Consider the following 21,378-nt stretch of genomic DNA (forward strand, 5'->3'; position numbering starts at 1 on the left):
CTGCAAGTGCAATCAGTGAATTGGCGTCAGGTGCTTCTCGTTTCAGCACAACCCCCGCTGGTTCAACTTTGCTAGCTCGGTCGGTGTTGGATGGCTTGAAGGAAAAGCTGCTCCTTCCCTACCCATAGCGGCCTAAACCCCCGTTGATTGAACTTTATCAGCTATGTCTGTGCCTGCCGGATGGCTTGGAAAAGGAAAAGCTCCCCCCTCCCCACTCACAGCGGCCCACGATGACTGCTTTAGACCTATCTAGTTACAGTGGTACCTCTACATACGAGCATTTCAAGATACGAGGAAAATGTCGAGCAAATAATTATCTCTAGATACAAGATTTTTTTAATATATTTTTTATTTTATATTTATTGTCATCATACATCGCTGCGTATAATGAAATGGGTGAAATATCATTCAACAAAGTTCTCTTAAATGTGTCAAAATGGTCCAAAGTTTGTGCTTTGATGGCCCATGTATGAAATGGGTTAAAAAAAAGAAGTCTTGACATGGCTTTGCAAAGGTGACAAAGGCACATACTACATAGGTGAAAAAGTTGAATGGCCGTACGGGGGTTGGTTGGGCCGCTGTGGGAGGGAGAGAGCAGCTTTTGCTTTTGCTTAAGCCATCTAGCCCTGACCGAGCGAGCTGACAAACTTTGAAGCAGCGGGGGTTGGGCTGAAAGGAGAAGCACCTGACGCCAATCCACTGATTGCACTCGTAGGACACTAATATTGTGGAAAGCTTGATCTTTATGAAAAGCGACATTTTGTAGAATCGTTTGAAATGAAACCCTAGTCTTATGGGATGCGACGCCTTTATAGCCTTTATTGTCATCATACACCGCTGCATATAATGAAATGGGTGAAATATCATTCAACAAAGGTGCTCTTAAATGAGTCCAAATGGTCAAAAGTTTGCACTTTGATGGCCTACGTTTGAAATAGGTCCCCAAAAAAGTCTTGGATTGGCTCTTGAAAGTTGATACTAGCTAGGCAGGGGTGGCTTTGCAAAGGTGACAAAGGCACATACATAAGTGAAAAAGTTGAATGGCCGTACGGGGGTTGGTTGGGCCGCTAAGGGAGGGAGGGAGGGAGGGGAGAGAGCAGCTTTTGCTTTTGCTTAAGCCATCCAGCCCCGACCGAGCGAGCTGACAAACTTTGAAGCAGCGGGGGTTGGGCTGAAACGAGAAGCACCTGACGCCAATCCACTGATTGCACTCGTAGGACACTAGTATTGTGGAAAGCTCTCCTCTTTATGAAAAGCGACATTTTGTGGAATCGTTTGAAATGAAAGCCTAGTCTTATGGGATGCGACGCCTTTATAGCCTTTATTGTCATCATACACCGCTGCATATAATGAAATGGGTGAAATATCATTCAACAAAGATGCTCTTAAATGAGTCCAAATGGTCTAAAGTCTGCACTTTGATGGCCAACGTTTTCAATAGGTCCAGAAAAAGTCTTGAACTGGCTTTGATAGTTTACACCAGGCAGCTTTTTCTTTTCCAAGCCATCCAGCAGCACACACAGCTGGCAAAGTTGAATGGACGGGAGTTGGGCTACAAGATGCACCTGACGCCAACCCACTGATTGCACTCGTAGGACACTAGTACAGTGGTACCTCTACATACGAGCAGCTCGAGACAAGACATGAGAGGCTGTTTATCATTGTTTTGAAGGGATTTAACAACAGCAAACAGCCCATCGATAGTGAAAATCAGGTTGGAGGCGTGGCAAACAGCTAACCCGGCCAGAAGGTAAAAAAAATCCAACTAAATTACAATTCTGTTTTGTGTAGTTACATTAAACGTATGTTTGAGTGTGTCTGTATATATTAATTCAACTTTAATTTCAATTTGTTTGTTCTGTTACGAGTGCGTTGCCGTGGAAAGTCCCCCACCCCCTCCCTCTCTGTACCCTCTGCAAAATCTGTCTCATTTTAGTTATATTAAACACATTTATTACTATTAAACCGCTAGTTTTGTGTTACTTTGTTAATAGATGCGAATTAGAAGAAATGAAACATTTTTTTCCAGTCCAATAAACTGTTTTGGGTGTTTTTTCAGAGGGTTGGAACCAATTCATTTGTTTTTAGTTCATTTCAATGGGAAACGTTCGTTCGAGTGACGAGAAGATCGAAATATAAGCTCACATGTCGAGGTACCACTGTAATTGCACCACTTTTTTCCTTCCAGAATCTTTCGGCGAGGCCGTCGTAAACGCTGAGGCCAGCGATGAAATGAGTCGGTCGTACGTGCGTCACCTAGCAATGACCCGCGTGTCAATTAAGAAAAAGGAAGTTGCCGACAGACGGACGGCCGGACGGACGCGCCGGGGCAAACGGGAAGGGACGGGAGGGAGGGAGGGAGGGAGGGAGGGAGGACAAATGGGCAGACTTTGCACGGACGTCCATCGCCGTCGTGCTTTTTTTTTTCTTTTGCTGGCGCAGCTGCCAATGAAAAAAAAGGGGGGGGGGGGAGGCAGGAGGGTTCAATCTAATCAGGGAGGCCGACTTGAAAGCCGCGGATGGATTGACGGCGCCGTCGGGGGGGAAATAAAGGCGGGGGTTCGTGCCTGCGTTAAAAGATGGGGCGTTGAAGGTCTTGTGTGTGTGTGTGTGTGTGTGTGTGTGTGTGTGTGTGTGTGTGTGCATGCATGTGTGTGTGTGTTTGTGTGTGTGTGAAGACATTTCAAACAAACAGTGTGACACTGATGATGGATGAGACGCTAATGGAGGACGCGCCAAAACAAAGAGAAGACACGAAGGACAAATAAATCCCGGCCGTCATGGAAACAAACGCAAGCCTGACATAAAGCCATTGACGTGCGCGTGCACATGCGCGTGCACGTGCGCCTCTTCCTCTTTGGGCTTGCCAGGCCCAGGCCGACCAGCGCTGCCATTTTATGGCCATTGTATGTTTGGAGGGTTGCCATCTGATTGATTTTGGCTTTTTTTCCCCAACTTTTGCTCCGTTGCCATTTTGTTCTGAACTTGAATTTTGGGACGGCTATTTCTCGGAGAAATAACATAGACTCTCGGAGAAGAACTTTGCTCACCGACGGCACTTTCCAAAAGGCTGGAGGCGCGGCGCTTACCGTGAAAGGTTCTGTTCCACATCCTGCGGGTGACGGAGCTCCCCGGCGGCCGCTCGCCGTCCTCCGTCATGCTTTCGTTGAGAGCGTGCGCGTAGAGCAGCAGGCCGTCGTAGAAGCCGCCGGCGATGATGTTCATCTGAAACGGGAGCGGCCCGCCTTCACTCGGCCAAACATTCGACAACGAGAAGGGGGCGAAAAGCCGGTAGGGCCGGCCGGCCGGCCGCGGAGGCTCGGCTTTTATCGTGGCTGACGTTTTGTCCTCCGGCGCAAATCACAATTTGGACCATCGTTTGCGTCGGGCGGGCGTGAGAAAGATGGCTTCTCGGGCGAGGCCGCCGTTGACGAGGCGGCCTCGCCAGAGCCGCAGTTAAAGCCATTAGCGTCCTCGCCTGCCACCCATGAACCGGCCATAAGCGCCATAACGCGATTAGGCGGCACAGTTGGCAGAGCGGCGGACCACGGCCGTCATTTCGCTCAGATCATCTTAACTTAATTTATTTTAGCTTATCTTAGCTTAGCTGTGGACCACGGCTGTCATTTCACTCAGATCATCTTAGCTTAGCTTAACTTATCTTAGCTTAGCGGCCTACCATGGCCGTCATTTCGCTCAGATCATTTTAGCTTAATTTAGCTTAGTTTAGCTTAGCTTAGCGGCGGACCACGGCTGTCATTTCGCTCAGATCATCTTAACTTAACTTAGCTCAGTTTATCTTAGCTTAGCGGTGGACCACGGCCGTCATTTCGCTCAGATCATCTTAGCTTAATTTAGCTTAATTTAGCTTAGCTTAGCGGCGGACCACGGCTGTCATTTCGCTCAGATCATTTTAGCTTAATTTAGCTCATCTTATCTTAGCTTAGCGGTGGACCACGGCTGTCATTTCGCTCAGATCGTCTTAGCTTAATTTAGCTCAGTTTAGCTTAGCGGTGGACCACGGCTATTATTTTGCTCAGATCATCTTAGCTTATCTTAGCTCATCTTAGCTTAGCTTAGCGGTGGACCACGGCCGTTATTTCACTCGGATCATCTTATCTTAACTTAGCTTATCTTAGCTTAGCGGCGGGCCACGGCCGTCATTTGGCTCAGCTCAACTCTTAGCTTATCTTAGTTGGGACGCACCAGCGAGTCGTCCACGGTGAAGTTGAACTCCTCCTTGGCGTCTCTCTTCAGATCGGCCACAAAGTCCTTGTACTCGGCGTTGCGGGGCTCCCGGTAGGTCAGGATCTTCACGCTCTGGCCCAAAGACGACGGACGGAGGTCAAGCTCCGCCCTCTCCTTTCTCTCGCCCCCGTGGCCACGGAAAAGCCGGCGCCGCCGTTACCCGGAAGGCCTCCTTGGCCACGGCGTCGTCGGCGTCGCCGCGCCGCCAGGGCCGCCGCGACTTGAGGCTCTCGCCGAACACGTCGATGAAGAAGAAGACGAACTCCTTGTGGGGGAGGTTGGCGCGCCTGAAGTGGACCATCAGCTCGCGGAAGACGTCGGGTGAGCAGCACACGAACATCACTGGCACATAAAAGAAAAGATAATCATAATAAACCGCGGCAAAGTTTGTCCGGCGACGTAGCCCGTCTTCACTTTGCAAAGCCTCCGAACGGCCGTAACGCCATCTCGGTAAGGACGCGACCGTAGCGGTCAAACGCCATTTCTCCACTGGGTCCAAATGATTTGCCATTTTTGTTGTTGTTTTGGCCACGTGGGGGAAAGCAAATACTCTCTTTTTTATGTCCGGACGATTGAAGAATGCCGCCCAATTTTTGGCGCGCTCGTCGACGAACGCGGCGTTGCGCGCGCGTCAGGAAGCGGCGGCGTGGACTCTCAGCGCCGGCGCAGGCGCCGCTATTGTTCCAGCGTCAGGAAGCTGGGCAGGAAGTGAAGAAAAATGCCCGCCCGCCCGCCCGCCTTCCTTCTCCGTCTTTTGCACCGATGACCGCCACGGCGTCGCGGCTTATCGGGCCGCCGACATCTGGCCGCGCGTGGGGCAAAATTCCCGTCTAAATTTAGGGGCGGCAAGCATGGCCCGCCCGCCTGGCTAGCTGGCTGGCGTGGCGGCACACCGTCGCTCTTTCTGGAAGTTACTGGAAGCGCCGTGTTTGTCAGGAAATAGCTGGACATCTGATAGGCAGGCGCCGGCCGCTTCCATATAAGGACGCGGGGTGCTGACCTGGCTTCATCTCAATCTCTCTCTCTCTCTCTCTCTCTCGCTCCCTCCGACTGGCCGCGTTGCTCGGCGCTACCTTTCCCATCCGTGCCAGCTTTACGTAGGATGAGCCTCAAACTATGGGACTCACCAGTATGGTGACGGGCGTCAGAAGCGCCGTGTCGCAAAGTATTTCTTAGTCCTCGCCCAATACGTACGTGGTCTTTGCCTCCAAGTCAAGGATGGCCTTTCTGAATGAACACGCTAGCGCAGCTGAGGCTAATCAATAAGCGATTGCCCCCCCCCCACCAGCAGATCGTGTTTCCCCTTCGCCGAGCGTCGGCGCCATTAGCGCCCTCGTTTGCCGCAGCTGAAACACGAGCCCCGCCGGGCCCCGCGGGAGCGCCGCCGACCGGCGGGCCGTCGCTCCATTTAAAACATGTTTTTTTTGGGAGGCACAGGATGGGTCCGGCGGACGAGACCCACCTCGGCTGGACTGCACGTCGGCCAGGATCTGCGTGTAGTTGATGGCCAGGCGCTCCTCGAAGACGCTGGACAGCAGCGTGGCGTTGACGCCCAGCAGGCCGGCGTACAACCCGTCGGTGGCAAAGTAGCACGGGCGGTCGTCCACCTTGTCGTCGGCGAACAGCAGCATGACGTGTTGGCGCCAGCCGAAGTGGCGGCACACGCGCTCGGCGAAGCGGCCCAGCTTCTTGTGGGTGGGCCCGGTGTTGGTGACCGACAGGTAGCTGTCGGCGTGGAAGGCCACGGCCGGCGCCCCCGCCGTCACCATGGGCACGTCCCAGTGGGTGGTGAAGCGCCCCACCGGCGAGGAGGTGTAGCAGCAGCCGGGCCCCAGGAAGGCCCAGGGGTCGTGGGCCAGCTTCAGGTCCACCGCCACCAGCGGCGCCACCGACTCGGAGCACGAGCCCCGCCCGTCCTCGCTGCTCTCGAACAGGTAGCGCAGGTGGGCGCCCGGCAGCAGGGCCGGGTCGTCGTTGACCCGCCGCACCGCCCGCATCAGGGCGGGGCCCACCCGGGGCCAGGCCCACGGGTAGGCCGTGTTGCTCCCGGGTAGGATGATGGCCAGAGTCACGTTCCACAGCTGCGCCGGCGCCGGTAGCGGGGGCAGCAGCAGCAGTAGCAGTAGCAGAGGCAGCGGCGACGGCCCCGGCGCTGGCCCCGGCGCTGGCCCCGGCGCTGGCGCTGGCGCCGGCGCCCTCATCTTGGACGCCTGGGAACAGCGGCGGAGAAAATAGCTGAGGAATTTGTCCGCGCAAACACACATAAATTTAACTTTCACTCCCGTTTTAGGGTGAGGGTTCATCTCGTAAATTGGAATTGGCCCCCCTTACGAGACATTTTTCCGTCGGACGAGATAGTAGGTGGCGTAAAAGGTTTTTTTTCCACAAAAGCCGGCCCCAAATCAACAGAAAGTCCCACGTGGCTGCCCCAAAGCCAGCGGGAAGGGACCCGGAATTGTCAGCAAATCAACAGGAAGTGGCCAATGGAGAAAAAAGCCAGCCACTTCCTTCGGGTCACCTTTGGGGAAAGGCGAGCGGATCCGCAAAAGCCCGGTCCGGCGGTGGCAGACGGACGAAGGCATGAAAATGTTTCGTCCGGAACGAGTCCCTAACGTGCCGGCGCATTCCTCCTCCTAAATTTAGCTGCGCAAATCAACTCCAAATGTTTTCTCCACTTCTTCCCAGACTCATTTGCAAACACGTCATCCATCGGTCGAGATCCGCATGGATTCGTTTTGTTTTTTATAAAATGACATTCCCTCCCGTTCGGAATGGATTGCACGCCGACGATTGGACGAGCCAAGCCGAGCGCGAAAAGAGCTCGGGGCGGGCGGCCATCTTGCCGGGGGCAACGTGGCGTGCCGAGACATGCGCGCAAACCATATTTTGGATTTAACCAGACCTGACGCTGCCGGCTCCGATGTGGTCAATTCGCACAGAAGCGGTGAAGCACCCCCACCGACATGGCCGCCATATCTAGTCACCACGCGCCCCGTGCTTTAAAAGACAATCACGCTGTGTCACGTTGGAGGTGTGTGCATGTGTTTTGTGTGTTTTCCTTGTGTGTGCTGTCTGGGTGATTGTTGTGTGCGCTTGGCCTATTGTGTCCCTCTGGGCTTCCCTTCCCTCTCGGAGCCAGCTGCGTGTATTTTGCAATCAGCCCCTGTCTGTGTATTTAAACGCCAGTGTTGTGTGCTACGGTTGTGGGAGTATGGCGGCGTAGCCAGCGTCTCTCTGGCGTGTGGCCTCGTTCACGTAAGTCACCACTTGCCTCTCGGTCGGTGTGCGTCCTTCCCGTTCAGTTTTGATTTGGATAACTTTGTCCCAAATTTTGTATTGAGCATTCAAATCCGGAGTTGTGCCCGGCACCCCCCCTGGCCTTTTTCCGCTTCCCGCCCGCGTCCCGGGTCGACTCTGGCCTTGCGGTCGAGGAAACGGTGACACGCCGGATGCCGTTGACGAGGCTAGACGCCCGATCCGCTGGAAGAGGGAGGCTCGGCGGCGACCGTTCGCCTCCCGCTTCCGGCGGATTGGACGTCGTCCGTCGTTTCAGTTGACGGCAGAAGGCGGATCGGAGGGTGACCCGTACCCGCGTTGACGCAACACTAGATACTACTAATAGTAAATCTATTGTATTTCTACATGAAAATAGCGCCTTTGGTCAAAGCGTTGGCTAGGACAGGGCGTCTCCTGAAATGCCCCGCTAACAAATGGCTCGCCGTCGGAAAGGTTAACGGCGGCGCCGGGGTCGCGCGCCCGCCCGGGTCAACTCGTTAGGAATTTCACGCATGGCCGGTTTTGCCTCCTTTCCCAAAGGTCACGTTCATACTTTATGTCCCAAATACGACGTCACGCCAAACGCCAACCGGGGTCTCGATCGGCGGCCCCGGACGTCCGATCCGCCCAAAGTGGGAGGGGCTGGCGGCAGACGACATTTTTTTTTTTTTTCAATCTGTCCTTCTTTTGGTTTCATTCCGTTTTCTTACCGGATCTTCCGATGAATTGATCTGGGATCTTTTCCATTTTGATGCAATGACAATTTCCTTTAGCTGCGTTTTCATCCCACGATGTTCCTACTTTTGATTTTTATGGCTCACGTTTACGATCTCTTGTTCTTTTTTTATGTCGGACGGACGGACGCGCCGATGCGTGGTTCCTCTTTTTGCGTGGCTTCGATCGGGGCACCGAGGGGCAGAAGCTAATGGGCTGCGTTGCGTGCTGCTAGGATTGAATTTATTCTTACCTCAGCTCACGGGCTCTGGCCTTCTCGTCCTCATTCGCCGACGACGCCCGCCAAAGCGGACGTCAAAAGCGGCCTTCCCATTTCACCACGGAAAAACAAAACAAACCCAAAAAACGAAGAAAAACAAAAACACTCAACAAAATGATAAGGCCAAAACGAGACCAGTTTTTTTTTCCCCCTGCTTCACATGCCTCCAACGAGCCGGTGAGCGGACGTCGTTGCGGGCGGCGGCGGACGGGCGTGCGTCGGGGGGCAAGAGGCCCGGTGGCGGACGGCGATTTGTCCGGCGCTCGTCGCGCGCGCTCTCGCTCGCTGGCGAAGGAGGAGAACAATCTGATCGGCCGCCAGACTGGCGAGGAGAGGAAGGGAGGGACGGAAGGGGGAGGGCCCGGGTGAGGCGGCGGGGTTGGGGCCGGGCGGGGGTGGGGGGGGGGGGGGGGCTTCGGAAGCCGGCGGGGAACGCGTCGGAGAGAAAGGAAAAGAAATGACGACAGGAAATGAGATGAAGGCGAAAGATAGGTTTGTCGCTCGCCGTCCGCCGCCGATATCGCTCATCGGTGACGGCCGGCGCGGAGAAACAAAGGCGCCCTCTCGGACACCGACTCTCTAAAAGCACCCGTCCGCTTGCCGCCATCATTTCTGCCATGGACTTCCAGGAGCGTCTTTGGCGGAGGCCCGACCCGATGAAAGCAGCAGCGTGGCGGCGATTGGCACAATCCGATACCCGGGTATCGGGAGGCTCAAAACACCACGGGCGTCGCACAATGAGGCCGTCTTATCTTTTGGAGGCCAATCCCAGACCGTCTTATCGTCGTGCTTGGTTCTTTCCTTCGCTTGCCGTTCCCTTGAATGATTGATGAAGCACTTTGCTTGACAAAGTGTCGCGCGTCACGTGACGTTTCGGCACCGAAGCGCCGCTTTCTGACCTCGTCGACGCCTCGCGCCCGACGTCAACGCGCCTAAACTGGAGCTGGAGCGGCGCTCGGGCCCAAAAGAAACTCCTCAAATCACAGTCACGTCTTCCCAGAGTTCGGCCGTGTGGGCCGAGTGCCACCTGGCGCTAGAAACCCTCGAATCACGATGACGCGGTTCTGCAGTAGGAGGGAGGGCGCCAAAGCGCTACTTTGGCCCAAATCAAAGTCCACGCGCCGCAGCTGTGTTTCTGTGGAAGCCAAAAGGCCTCAAGTCACTCCGACGTAGTTCTTTTAGCACCGAGGCGGCGCCGCTCCGCCCTTCTCGCGGCCACGTGACGCTCGCCCGGCGGGGGGCCGGACTCTCCTTCTTCCCGCCAGGCCGGCTGAGCGCCCTCCGCTAAAGGTCGGCAAAGGTTCACGTGGAGACGAGCGCAGTCGCCCCCTGCTGGCCGCCCTCTCCATTATTTAAGGCCTCGGCATCTTATTCCGGGCTCGACACGAGCCAAGCAAAAGGAAGCAAACGTTTGTGGACGTAAAATTGGTTTGGAATGGGGTGGGGGGCTGGATGCTATTGGACGTCCATTCCCGTCCAAGACAGTGATCACGCCACCGCCGTCTTTGGCGTCATTCATCCTCGAAAGAGTTGCCGGGAGGCCTTACACCCTGGAGCCTAACCCAAGTGCCTTTGAGTGTAAGGCAGACTACACCCTAGATTGGTCACCAGTCAGTCGTAGGGCCCACAGAGGCAGAGGCAGACAACCACTCACACTGCCACGGAGTGGGAGTCGAACCCAGACCGCCCGCACCCAAGTCAGGCGGGAGAACCCAGGCACCAACGGGTGGCGTCTGTGATGTCTTGCTTGCAAAAAGATGGCCAGCAAGTGGCTCTATCTCATGGCTGTGTGAACTTCTCTATCCGTTTTTGTTGTTCCAAACACAGTCAAGTAATTACGTCAGTCAGTCCCTGTGTTTAATTCTGCTTAACAATAGTCCAACCAAAAAAAAGAAGAAATAACGTTTGAAAAACCCTTTAAACTAACCTTCAGTACAACGCCAGCGCCAGGCATCGTCAATGGCACTGAAAGAATCCAACACAAAAAAACAAACCCCAAAACAAAAATGGTTAGACCGTTAGAAGGAGAGTAGGTCAGTAAAAAGTATTATCCAAAAAGGATCCCAAGTCACATATATATAGGTAAACGTTTTGTGGAGAAACGGGTTGTTGTTTTTTTTACTGCAGTAGCAAAGGACGACCGGCAGGGTGCGTGCTGCCACTCTGTCCACACCAAAGCCAAGATTGTTTGTGCAAGACAGACAACTCACTCCGACATCAACTCTCACTTTGTCTTTGTTCGCCGGATGGGGTCGGGGGGCAGCTGCTTTGTGGGACATGAGAAGTTACCATGGCAACTGAACAACACAATAAACTGTAGCTGTCCGAATCAAGCATCCCGTACGAATAGTTCGGGCGAATATTTGGACATCGCGAAACAAATGCTCGCTCGTCGCCTTTTCGCAAAAACAGACCAAATTAGACGGCGAGTAAATGTATTGAAGGTCACCTGGGTTCGGTTCGGACGGTGACAATGGGGCGTTTAAGGTCCCTTTTTGTCCCTCAGAGGTCATCGGGTCTCTTCGGGCGCGTCGGAACGCGGCCACGGAAGCCGACGGCGGAGTGAGCGCTCTCGTGCGGATGCGATCTCAGAAGCCCGGCGAACGTCAACGTGCAACGGTGGCGGGCGAGCGCAACATGTCTGCGGGCTCAGGCGGCCCATCGCCGGGACCCGGCGGCGGACCCGCGGGGGTCGGCCCCGGCGGCACCAACCCCCGCAAGTTCAGCGAGAAGATCGCCCTCCACACGCAACGGCAGGCACAGGAGACGGCCGCCTTCCAAGAGGTCATGATGGACATCACGTCGACGCGGGTGAGCAAGCGAGCGAGCGAGCGAGCTAGCGGCGTCAGCCGAGCGAGCCTCCCGCCAGCTGGCCGGAGTAGGCCTCGGCTGGGACTCCGGCGCCGTCCGGGCCGGCCCGACGGCTCCGGAACCCTGGTGGAGGTCTGCATGGAGAGCCCTAACCCCCCCGTCTCGTCGCCTTTTTCGGGGTTCACGCATGGATGGATTCGGCTCCGCTTCCGAGTATCGTTAGCCTAGTTAGCATGTTAGCTCGTACAGCGGCTAGTTGGCTTGTTTACTATTTGAGCGAGCTGTCAACCCACGCACGCCGGAAGCCAAGCGCCCCATTGGCAGCGGCTTTTGCCTCGTCTCACGCGCCTGTCCGGATCCCGAACACATTCGGCCGGCCGGCGTGGAAAACCTCCCACAAATCCGCTTTTGCTGCAAAATCTCCTCCTCGGAGGCCTCTGGTGTGTCGGGAAAGCAACGGAAGGAAGTGCGCGGTCGGACGGAGACTTGCAACGGTTTGAGATGAATGCGATCATCTCGAAAACGTTTCCCGTCTTTGGCAACTTTTAAAAAAAAATTATCATTATTTTTTAGCCCAAAGGGCCAAGCACAAATGACTCACGAAACACCATGCTAGTTTTCAGCCGCAATACTTGGTCTATTCGAGAGTTGCTTGCCACTTGGGATTTTCACGACTTCTGATGAGTCCAAGTAGTAGCTTTTCTTGCCTATATTTCTTTCCTCTGATGCGGATATTTGTTTTGGGGTGTTCAGCTGCAGGCTCAGAAGCTGCGCCTGGCCCGGACTCAGGGCCCCTACTACGGCGGCTCGCTGCCCAACGTCAACCAGATCGGCCGGGGCCCCCACGAGCAGCAGGTGAGCGGCCGCGGCCGTCCGTCGGAGGTGCTCGGAAGCGCTCACAAACCCACGGGCTTTGACCGTGCCACCCGCTGTCCCCTCCCCGCCGCCGCCGCCGCCCAGGTCCCCTTCCCGCCCGAGTCGGCTCGCGCCACGCGTCACCACGGCCTGGTGGAGCGCGTCCACAGGGAACGCCGCTTCGTGTCGCCCGTCGGGCCCTACCGCAACCGACAGGTACGTTCGGCGGATCCAACCCACTGCGTGCCTCGGGTGAAAGGGCCTCTATTGACCACGCCCTCTCCGTCCAGGTGGACAACGCTCCCTACAACTACTCCTACTTGTCTCCGCCCGCGGATCCCAGCTGGAGAAGGTAGCGGCCGTCACCTCCGTTAGCTACTTTGGTCGCGTTGGGAATTTGGGACTCCTCCCGTCGTATTGGGGGCTTCGCCGCCGTTGGCGAGAATGGTCGCCTTTCTCGCCGTGGCCGTGGCGCAGGCACCTCGCCCCTACTCTTTTCCACGCTCTTTGTGCCCGTGGCGTTCGTCAGGCTTTCCCATGTCGACGCCAAACGTTAACAAAGAGAGAAGGGCCTGCGTGGCAGCAGCCATCTTGGTAGGGGCAACTTTACCACCGAGCGCGACCAGCGGACCATTGAGTTGACTCGTGACTCGCTCCATTTTCAACCGACCGTCGTCGGGACAACGAGTTGGTGTGTTCTCCTTGACCACCGATCGACTGGCCGTCAATTCTAAAAAGTTGCCTCTACCAAGATGGAGGGCTGGTTCAAAGCTTCAGTCAGCCGGGCCGGCCGGGCAAGTGCACGCGGGGTTCCACGTCCATTCCCAACGCCGCCGAAGCAGCGGAGCGCTAACCCGCTAGCCAGCCCGCCGTGCCTCTTTGAAGCCGCTTTCCCGCTGGCCGCTTTTCTAACCCGGCGGGGAGGCCCGCCCGAAGGCGCCCTCAACACGCACGCACACGTCGGCGCCCTCAACACGCTCACGCTTCCTCGTGAAAAGCGGGAGTCTCCGTCCCGCGCTTCCCTTTCTTGTCATCCTTTCGGGCCGCCGCCGCCGTCGGCGGCAAATAACGTCCCGTTTTGTTCTTGTGGATGGTCCAAAGGAATTGGGCCGGAATCGTCCCGGGGGCAAAAGGCCACTTGTTGCGTCTCCCGAGCACGGCGGCGCTCAGCAGGTGAAGTCCTCTTCATCTTCCGCCTCTTTTCCCGCCTTTTTTTCACCCTCCGCTCGCCGCTACGCTACTCTTCACCTACCTACCTACCAACCTTTTACTCTTCTGTCTTCTTTTTTTATATCGTGAGCAAAGTCAATTGCTATGGCAACCCCCATCCCCCCATCCACACACTTTGAGCCATTCTCATGCCACACTTTTCTTTCAAATTTGCCCCCCCGACTTTTACAGTCCCGATAAAATAGGCCTCGTTCTTTTCTGGCGGCGCCAACGTTTCGTATTGTATATTTACAAGTTCTATATCATTTATGCCAAAGATGTCAAATTTGACCAAAAAGTACCTGCATTTATTTCAATGGCCTTTCCATTTGGAAAACAAAATCCACAAACCCCTTGACTATAAACCAGTAAGAAACACAATCCTTCCAAATCAGGGGCTAAAACTGCAATCCTGGCATCCTATGGGGGGGGAAAAAAGGCAAAATCAAGCGTGCAAAGACCCAAACTCCAGTAAGGAAAAGAGCCAAAAACTAACATTTAGGGCCCAAACAGTTGGGATTGGGCGTCCGGCGCCGTCGTCGGCAGCCAAAGAGTTAACGGGGGAGTGAGCCAGCCAAGTGAGAAAAGGAAGCCTTTCTCCAGAAAAGCGGGCGCTTTGGACTTTTCCTCCTCCTTTCCATCGGTCCATGGGGTCCTCCGAGGCCCCGCCCATCTTTTTTTCGGGCGCCTTCTTTGGCTTCTTTCCTTTTGTCCGGCCCCGCCCGCCCGCCGGCCTCCCAGCAGGTAAGTTAGCGTTAGCTGACCGCAGCGGCGGCCTCGGAGACGGCGCCCGGGCGGAAAAGCCTCGCGTTCGCTCGCTCGCTCGGACGAGCGCAGGGAGAGAGAGAGCGAGCGAGGCCCCGCGCCGGGCTGACCCGCCGTCCGTGCGTTCCTGTGCGACAGGACCAACTCGGACTCGGCGCTACACACCAGCGTGATGAACCCGCCGCCCGGCGACCCCTTCGCGGCGGGAAGCCACGCCCTCGGCGGAAGACACAACGGTGAGTGCCGCCGTCTTTCCGCCGTCCGTCCGTCCGTCTGGCCGGCACGGCGGCGTGACCGCCCGCTCCGCCCTCAGTTTTCCCGTTCCCCGTCCCGCCCATCGAGGAGAACGTGATGGAAGACGGCAAGCTCCTCCCCAAAGCTTGGGACGCCAAGAAGGTGGAAGGCCGCCCGCGGGTGCCCGACGACGAGCCGTCCGTTGACCGAAGCGGCCGTTTTTGTGTCCAGTTTGCCATGATGAGCTCCAGACCAAAGTCGTGCGAAGTTCCCGGCCTCAAGTACGGCGATTTTGCCAGCCGGTACGAACACGCAGCCGCCGCCGCCGTTGTCGTCGTCCGTGCGGGCGGGATCATTTTACCGAACGAGCGCTCCCTCCTCCTTCCGCAGCACGTTCGTGTCGCCCGAGCAACCCTCGGTCCCCGGCCACGCCCACGTGGCGCCCCCGGCGCTCAACATCAGCGGCTCGCTGCCGGACCTTTCCAGCCTCCACTTCCCGTCGCCGCTGCCCACGCCGCTGGACCGCGACGAGCCCGCCTACCCCGGCGGCAGCGCGGGCAACCTGGCGTCCACGCTCACCCAGCTGGGCATCGACGGCGACCTGGGCATCGAGGGCCCCTTCCGCCTTCGCCACCAAGCGGGTAGGACGCCGGCCGTGTCGTGTCGTCCGTGCCGGAATAGAATGGAGTGGTGACTGGGTTTGAACGGCGGCCGGCGCCTCGACTCGGGCGGGAGGGAAGGCGGCCCCCGCCGACTCGGCCACCGTATCGGTCGGGGCCGCAAAAGGTCAATTGCAAAGAGGGCATGGCTAATTTAGTTTTGCAACGGTGGCGGCTAGCGTTTTAGTTAGAAATTCAATGGTGTCGTGCCGCCAAGTGGAAGAACGGCAACACTGCAGATACGAGCTTCTATTTTTTTCCGTCCGTCCGACACGAACCTGACGATTGGACACAAATGGACTGTTCCGTTATTTTAATGACAATATTTTCCTGGAGACCGCTTTGACCCAGTGACCAATCATGGCTTATTCCGGTCCTGGAGACCTCCTGCCATCCGCTCTGTTTTCCATATTTCCCTCCCCCCTCCGCTTTTGTAACGCTTGGGTTGCTTTATGACTCCCCCAGGTGCGGCGGGGTCGCTCGGGGGGGCGCCGGGCCAGCACCCGTCCCTGCAGTCGTCGCTGAGCAACCCCAACATCCGGGCGTCGCTGAGCGGGTGCGGGCGGCCCTTCGGCAACTCGCTGAGCTCGCCGTCGTCGCTGGGCTCCTCCCCCTCCCCGCACGGCCCGTCCGGCAAGCCCGCCTCCTCCTACGCGCCGTCGCCGCGAAGACGGCCGCAGCCCTCGCCGCCGCCGCCGGCGGACGCCCGGCGACATCACGTCTCGCCCTTCTCGCCCGCCGTCTCGCCCGCGCTGTCCTCCATTACACAGGTAGGTCTTCTTAAATGGCACGTGGATTTTCATTCTTTGGTGTGCTTTGGTTAAAAAGAAATTGTGACCCAACTATTGGGAGGGTCAAGATGATTTTTTTTGAAATTGTTGACTTCAAAATTCAATAATCAGGTGTCTTTTTTCCCCCTTCATAAAAAATAAACACAAAGAGGAAAATGACAGACAAATTATTCATATACATTTTATTGACCTGAATGGGAAAAACTAATTTAGTTTTATAAAACAGCATTGTAGCAAATTTGTTTCCCATCAATTGACATTTTTCCAAAATGGAATAAAAAAATAAAAAGCGACTATTTTTTCCTAGTTGAACTTAAGCAAATATATGATTTGAGTTCAAACCATACCGTCACTTTCTTTGAGGAAACCAAAAGCAACTGGTGTTTGTGTTGAAATGTTGCCATTGGATGGAAGGCAAATGGGAGGGCCATTTGTTTGCAGGGCGTGGCCCTGGACACCAGTAAGATGGCGCTGGAGCAACGCTTGGCCCAGTCCTTCCCGCTGGGCCCGGCGCCCCAGCGGGCGCAGCCGCAGCCGCAGCCGCAGAACTTGCTCGCCGCTCAGCACTTTGTACGTCCCCGTCCGTCTGGCTCGTAATTTTGGGGTGACGCGTGAGGAACACGGAATTGACCTTGGGATGAGTGTGCCAAACAACTCCCATTCGAACCCCCATGTGTGCAGCAGCAGCAGCAGCAGCAGCAGCAGCACGCGAGCGGCGCCTGTCAGGTGGAGAGCGGTGCGGCGTCGGAGCGCTACCTCCACGTGGGCGCGCGGGCTCCGGCCAGGTGGGAGGCGGAGCCGCAGAGGAGCGCCAACCCGCACTCGACCCCCGACCTCTACAATGTGAGTTTGGCGGCCGTTGGCGAAGCTCAGGTGGAACGGGGCGAGTCGGCCCGCGGGTTTTAAGACGAGCGTTGTGGGCTGTCTTCCAGGATGCCCTCTTCAACTCTCTGCTGGACGACTCGTACCTGAATCTTCAGCTGGACGGCAAAGTCGCCCAGCAGGTACCGCCGCCGTGCTTATTCTGCCATTTTTGCGCTCTTCAATCCTGCATTGGGGTCGGGTCGGGTCGGGTCGGGTCGGGCCGGGCCGGGCTTTAATCGTCTCTGGTGGCCTCCAACGCTAGTTGACCGCGTGCGCTTTGTGGCCGCAGTTCCCCGCCGACGGCCGAGCGGACGCGGCCCGGCAGTCGGGTCTCCAGAGCCTCCTCAATGAGCAGAACCTCAACTACGGCAGCGACGCCCGCCACAACGTCCCCAACATCATTCTGACCGGTGGGTTCCGCCCGCCGCGCCTTTTTCCTTCTCCGCTTTGAAATGAGCGTAGATGGAGGGGGGCAATTAAGATTTGGGCGGCCGATTCTCACGTGGGTGGGCCGACGAACGGCCGTTTGCGCGCAGGCGACTCTCCGCCGGGCCTGTCCAAAGAGATCACCAACGCCCTGGCCCACGTGCCGGGTTTCGAGATGGACCCGTTCGCTCTGGACGACCCGCTGAGGATGGACGCCTTGGCGCTGGACATGCTGGAGGGCGACCTGATGCTGGCCGACCCGGCCGTGGAGGACTCCTTTCGCTCGGACCGCCTCAAGTGAGCAGGTCGGGGAGGCGGGGCCAGACGGGGCCGGGGGAGGGAAGGAGGCCCATCATCCTCCAAGTGGCCTCCTTCCCTTCCCTCCTCTCCCAACAAATCTCCATCCCCCCCCAAAAAAGACGGACGTTTTTCCTGGCCCAACGGCATTAAGCGGCAAAAAGTTTCCCCGTGCCGCGTTGGCCCCACCCCTTTCTACTTGTCACCTTTTCCTCCAGAGAGTCGTGAGCACCTTCAGGTCCGCCCGTTTAAGTCGCGTCCAATCCGTCGGCCGGAAAAGGCTTTTAACCCGGCCGACGACGGACGATCTTTGAGCTTTTTTTCCACCAATTGTCATCCGCTCGCCGGCGCTCTCCGTCCGGGCTTTGGGCGTCCGGCTATGGCCGGACCGGACCGCTTTTCTTTGCGTACTCGCCACTTTGCTACCCAAGCCAGCGCCAGCAGGGGGGTCGGTGGCGGCACCACCCCCGACCCAAATGGGACAGGATGCTCCCGGGCACGTGCGTGCGCTGGCGCTCGCACACTCAGGAAGTCCTCGCTGGAGACGCTTCCCGTTCCTCCGGCGGAGGAAGATTTTCCTACGGCATCTCCCAACTCGGATGCGGATGGGCAGATTCTCAGGCTCAGGTTTTTCCCAAGCGTTTCTTGTGTTTTCGCGCTTTTATGCAAGCGAGCCGTCGCGACGCCACGTCTGCCGGCGGAGGGACGCACGCCGCCGGAAAGGCCATATTTCGTCCCCCCTTTTTACACGTGGAATGTTCCGACGCCGTCCGGCTTTTGGGCCGAAGTCCCCCTTTTTTTTTGTGAGCCGGGACGTCGTTATTTCTTTGTACATTTGAATGTTTGCAAAGCAGCTGACAGAGATTTATAAAACTGTTACTTTGTGGTCTCTGGTTTTTTTTATGCAGAAAATAAAGTGTCAAATGTCAAACGTGGAGCGATGGCCACTCCTTTCCAAGACGCCTTGGAAAATGGACACGGATCCTTTTAAAATGGCAAAGTGTTTCATTTTGGTGGACACGAATGGGTCACAAGTGAAAATGATTCTAAAATGAAGTGAAATCCATTGCAAAGTATTTCATCATCAAATGACGTTTTGCTTCATCTCAGGGACTATTTGAGTGGTCTCTGAGGGGACGTGCTCATAAAAGTGGACAAGCCAGACCTTAAAACCTTGCTCGCGCACGAGCCTATTTTGCTTCTATTGTCGTTTTTGCCGTTTTGGCGCTCGAAAAACCTTTTGGAGCATAAATGGACATTTCTGCGCCAGGTTGCCTTACAAGACTTGCGTTCAGAATGTTTGACTTCCGCTTTCCAGGAGGTGTATTTGTTCAAGTACGTACATGACAAAAATCGTGACACGGAAGCTTCCTGGACAGTGAGAGGGCGTGGCCAATGACGCCCCCGTGGTGTTTTTCGAACCCTAACCCTAAACGCGACAAACGCTAACTAGCAAGTTGGCTCAAGCACCTCGCAAACATCGACATTCGCTTGGAATTCTGTCCGCGGGCTCACTTTGAAGGGTGACTTGAAACTTCCGTCCGTCCGTCCGTCCGTCGAAAAGAAGGTGAGTTCGAGGGCCTTGTTTTGGCAACTTCCCGCTTGCCCGCGTGGGCGTGGACGGATGGCGTCTCACTTTTGGGGAAAACAATGGCTTTGATTTGAGATTGTTGGTGAAAGAGAACCGGAGTTGCTTCCGAAAAAGAGCCCCTTTCGTCTGCTTGTTTCGCTGCGATCGACATTTGTTGACAATAGAACAACTTTGTTTACATCTCCACTAGGGCTGAACGATATTGGGAGAAACGGAAGTTGCGATTGTGTGTGTGTGTGTGTCTGAACAAGTGATTCGGCCATTTCCCTTCAAACCGAGTTAACGTAAACATTTATCAAAGCATCTGTTGGGATTATTGTGGAAAAAAAGGATGAGCGGCTGGCACTTTTGTTTTCAGCCAGGAGTTCGTTCCATGGCGGCGTCTTCCTCCGTCACCAGCGTCGGCGGCATGCTGGTCGTCACGCAGGTCATCCCCCGAGACGGGAACTCCGTCCCGCCGCCCAAGCACGGCGAGATGGAGCCCCCCGGCCAGGCGCCGGAGGCCGAGGACGCCGAGAAGAGCCCCGTCCGTCGGCGAGGGGAGCTCTCGGGCCTCGGGGTGAGTACCCGAGAGCGGACGGGCCGCCCCGCAAACGCCCCGCAAACGCCCCGCAACCGCCCGACCTCGACTGACGGACTGACGTACCCTTTTAGGCGGTCCAGGTGGTCGTGGCTTTGCTGTGCGTCCTCTTCGGCCTGACGGGCATTTCCCCCTACCTGGCGCCCCACTTGGCCTTCTGCGCCGGTGTCTGCGTAAGTCCGCTTAGAGAGAGAGAGAGAGAGCTAAATGCCACAAGTCCAACCGAGCGGTCGCTGTCTTCAAACAGTGGACTTCTCTGGCCCGCTCTTTTGCAGCCGGTCCAAAACCCAGCGGTTGACGGCACTAAAACAACCTCATCTGCATCCGGGCGGGAGTGTGAACACATTCAATAATCCCTCGATGATCGCATCTTCCCTTCTTTTTTTCTGCTGTTATTTAAACAAATGAAAACATTTGAAGTTCCTAAAAATGTGAAAATCCCCGCTGAAACTCGTATGCGGAAGGCACTCTTGCTCCTAGGACTCGCTCGGCACTGAAGAAAAGAAAAAAGTTAGAATAGGGGTGACCCTATTTCGCCATTTTTCCTTTATGTCCAGTCTACATGAACCGCCGTATTCGAGGGATTACTGTAATGTGGCGCCAGAGCCTAACGCAAGATGGCCACCAGCTGCGCTCACCCACCCTTCATTCTTCCGTCACTGGCACAAAATGGCCATCCGGATTGGCTAACGATGCGCGTTACGCACCTAGCCACACGTCTATGTGATAATCGCCGCCTCGTTAGTTCACGTTGAATTTAGCCACCCCCCGGTGGCGTCTTTGAGCAGCACATGCTCTCCGCTCTCCACTCTCTCTCGAGAATGTGCCCGGAGTAGCCCATTTCCTGCCTTCTGTGTCCAGTTGTTGGCGTCCGGCGGGTTGGCGCTGGCAGCCGAGAGGCGGATGGACACGATGCGGGTGAGTCCCCTTTGACCCTGGCCCCGCGCGCCGCGCCGCTGGGCGTGGCCTAAAGCCCTTTGCGCAGATGCGGGCGTGCCTGTGGTTCAACGCCGCCGCCGTCCCCGTCAGCCTGGTGGGCGCGGCCTACCTGGTCTGGCTGCTGGCCGCCGTTAGTCCGGCCGTGAGCGTCTGCGGGCCGCTGTTGAGAGAAGACTACCGGGAAGCGTGGTACGACTGCCTCCGCGATCTGCGGCCGTTGAACGTGAGTTTGCCGGCTCCGCTCCGCTCATTTTTGGGGGAGCCGTCGTCGGTGGGGTCGGGCCGACGGCAGCCGGGTGTCGGCAGCCGTGTTGTACTGGCGTCACGGATGCAATACTTGTCCGCGTCTTCTCAGGTGGTGGTGGAAGGCCTACGCGGTCTTTTCCTGGTTCTGCTGGTCCTGCAGGCCGGCGTCTCCGTGGCGACCAGCATCTTGGCCAGCAGGGCCATCAAAACAATCCCGTGACGGCCAGATGTCCCCCGCCCTCCGCCGCCGGCCGGAATTACGCCAGAGTCTACTCGTCGCCAAAGTATCCCATTGTGACGGCGGGATGCCATTGGATTTGCCCATCTAGCGAGATAATCAGCTCTTTTTAAAAATATATATATGTATACACATGGTGGAAAATCATATCATTTGGCACCATATTTGCATGAAATTTGCATTGGACGCAGGGAGGTGAAATGGTTGTAATAAAGTGTACCAAAACCTTGCGGGCAGCCTGAGTCCGTCCGTCCGACCAACTCGGTCACAAGCATGATCGGACGGCTATCGTCGTCAACGGGATTGATTGAAAGAGTTCTTGAAGAAGGCGACCGACTCCGACCCAAATCTGCGG

At 56.4% G+C, this 21,378-nt stretch overlaps 3 protein-coding genes across 4 annotated transcripts in view; 2 read left to right on the forward strand and 1 right to left on the reverse strand.

Moving 5' to 3' along the window:
- LOC144073003 (atrial natriuretic peptide receptor 1-like) overlaps positions 1-8,844 on the reverse strand; it is a 16,469-nt gene extending 7,625 nt beyond the window's left edge. Inside the window, exons 1-5 of the mRNA XM_077598485.1 lie at positions 8,492-8,844; positions 5,711-6,458; positions 4,409-4,590; positions 4,207-4,320; positions 3,090-3,225 (exon numbers count right to left, since the gene is read on the reverse strand). Of these exons, the coding sequence (XP_077454611.1) occupies positions 3,090-3,225; positions 4,207-4,320; positions 4,409-4,590; positions 5,711-6,449 (1,171 nt within the window). The 5' untranslated portion in view covers positions 6,450-6,458; positions 8,492-8,844. The remainder of the gene's footprint in view (positions 1-3,089; positions 3,226-4,206; positions 4,321-4,408; positions 4,591-5,710; positions 6,459-8,491) is intronic.
- A 2,189-nt stretch (positions 8,845-11,033) lies between these two features.
- LOC144073006 (CREB-regulated transcription coactivator 2) lies at positions 11,034-18,315 on the forward strand. Its single transcript, XM_077598496.1, has 15 exons — positions 11,034-11,329; positions 12,083-12,184; positions 12,290-12,400; positions 12,475-12,536; positions 13,286-13,357; positions 14,297-14,394; positions 14,472-14,554; positions 14,624-14,694; positions 14,783-15,033; positions 15,517-15,821; positions 16,284-16,412; positions 16,527-16,685; positions 16,775-16,846; positions 16,996-17,116; positions 17,243-18,315. Exons 1-15 carry the CDS (start codon positions 11,099-11,101, stop codon positions 17,431-17,433), a joined length of 2,058 nt encoding a protein of 685 aa, XP_077454622.1. The 5' UTR covers positions 11,034-11,098; the 3' UTR covers positions 17,434-18,315.
- A 515-nt stretch (positions 18,316-18,830) lies between these two features.
- Positions 18,831-21,253, forward strand: LOC144073018 (uncharacterized). Of its 2 annotated transcripts, XM_077598516.1 has the most exons (6): positions 18,831-18,996; positions 19,379-19,579; positions 19,675-19,773; positions 20,462-20,518; positions 20,586-20,762; positions 20,895-21,253. In XM_077598516.1, exons 2-6 carry the CDS (start codon positions 19,394-19,396, stop codon positions 21,003-21,005), a joined length of 630 nt encoding a protein of 209 aa, XP_077454642.1. In that variant the 5' UTR covers positions 18,831-18,996; positions 19,379-19,393; the 3' UTR covers positions 21,006-21,253. The 2 variants fall into 2 exon arrangements, with proteins under 2 accessions (XP_077454642.1, XP_077454641.1); XM_077598515.1 differs by lacking the exon at positions 18,831-18,996 and having other exon boundaries at positions 19,034-19,579.
- The last annotated feature ends 125 nt before the right edge of the window (positions 21,254-21,378 follow it).

Source organism: Stigmatopora argus, chromosome 4 (assembly GCF_051989625.1).
Source record: "Stigmatopora argus isolate UIUO_Sarg chromosome 4, RoL_Sarg_1.0, whole genome shotgun sequence".
Classification (NCBI taxonomy): Eukaryota; Metazoa; Chordata; class Actinopteri; order Syngnathiformes; family Syngnathidae; genus Stigmatopora; species Stigmatopora argus.

Coding starts and splice junctions, on each gene's coding strand:
- LOC144073006 (XM_077598496.1), top strand. CDS start 11,099: ATGCGATCTCAGAAGCCCGGCGAACGTCAACGTGCAACGGTGGCGGGC. Junction 12,185..12,289: donor GGGGCCCCCACGAGCAGCAG/GTGAGCGGCCGC, acceptor GCCGCCGCCCAG/GTCCCCTTCCCGCCCGAGTC. Junction 14,395..14,471: donor CCTCGGCGGAAGACACAACG/GTGAGTGCCGCC, acceptor CTCCGCCCTCAG/TTTTCCCGTTCCCCGTCCCG.
- LOC144073018 (XM_077598515.1), top strand. CDS start 19,352: ATGAGCGGCTGGCACTTTTGTTTTCAGCCAGGAGTTCGTTCCATGGCG. Junction 19,580..19,674: donor GGGAGCTCTCGGGCCTCGGG/GTGAGTACCCGA, acceptor GTACCCTTTTAG/GCGGTCCAGGTGGTCGTGGC. Junction 20,519..20,585: donor GGCGGATGGACACGATGCGG/GTGAGTCCCCTT, acceptor CCCTTTGCGCAG/ATGCGGGCGTGCCTGTGGTT.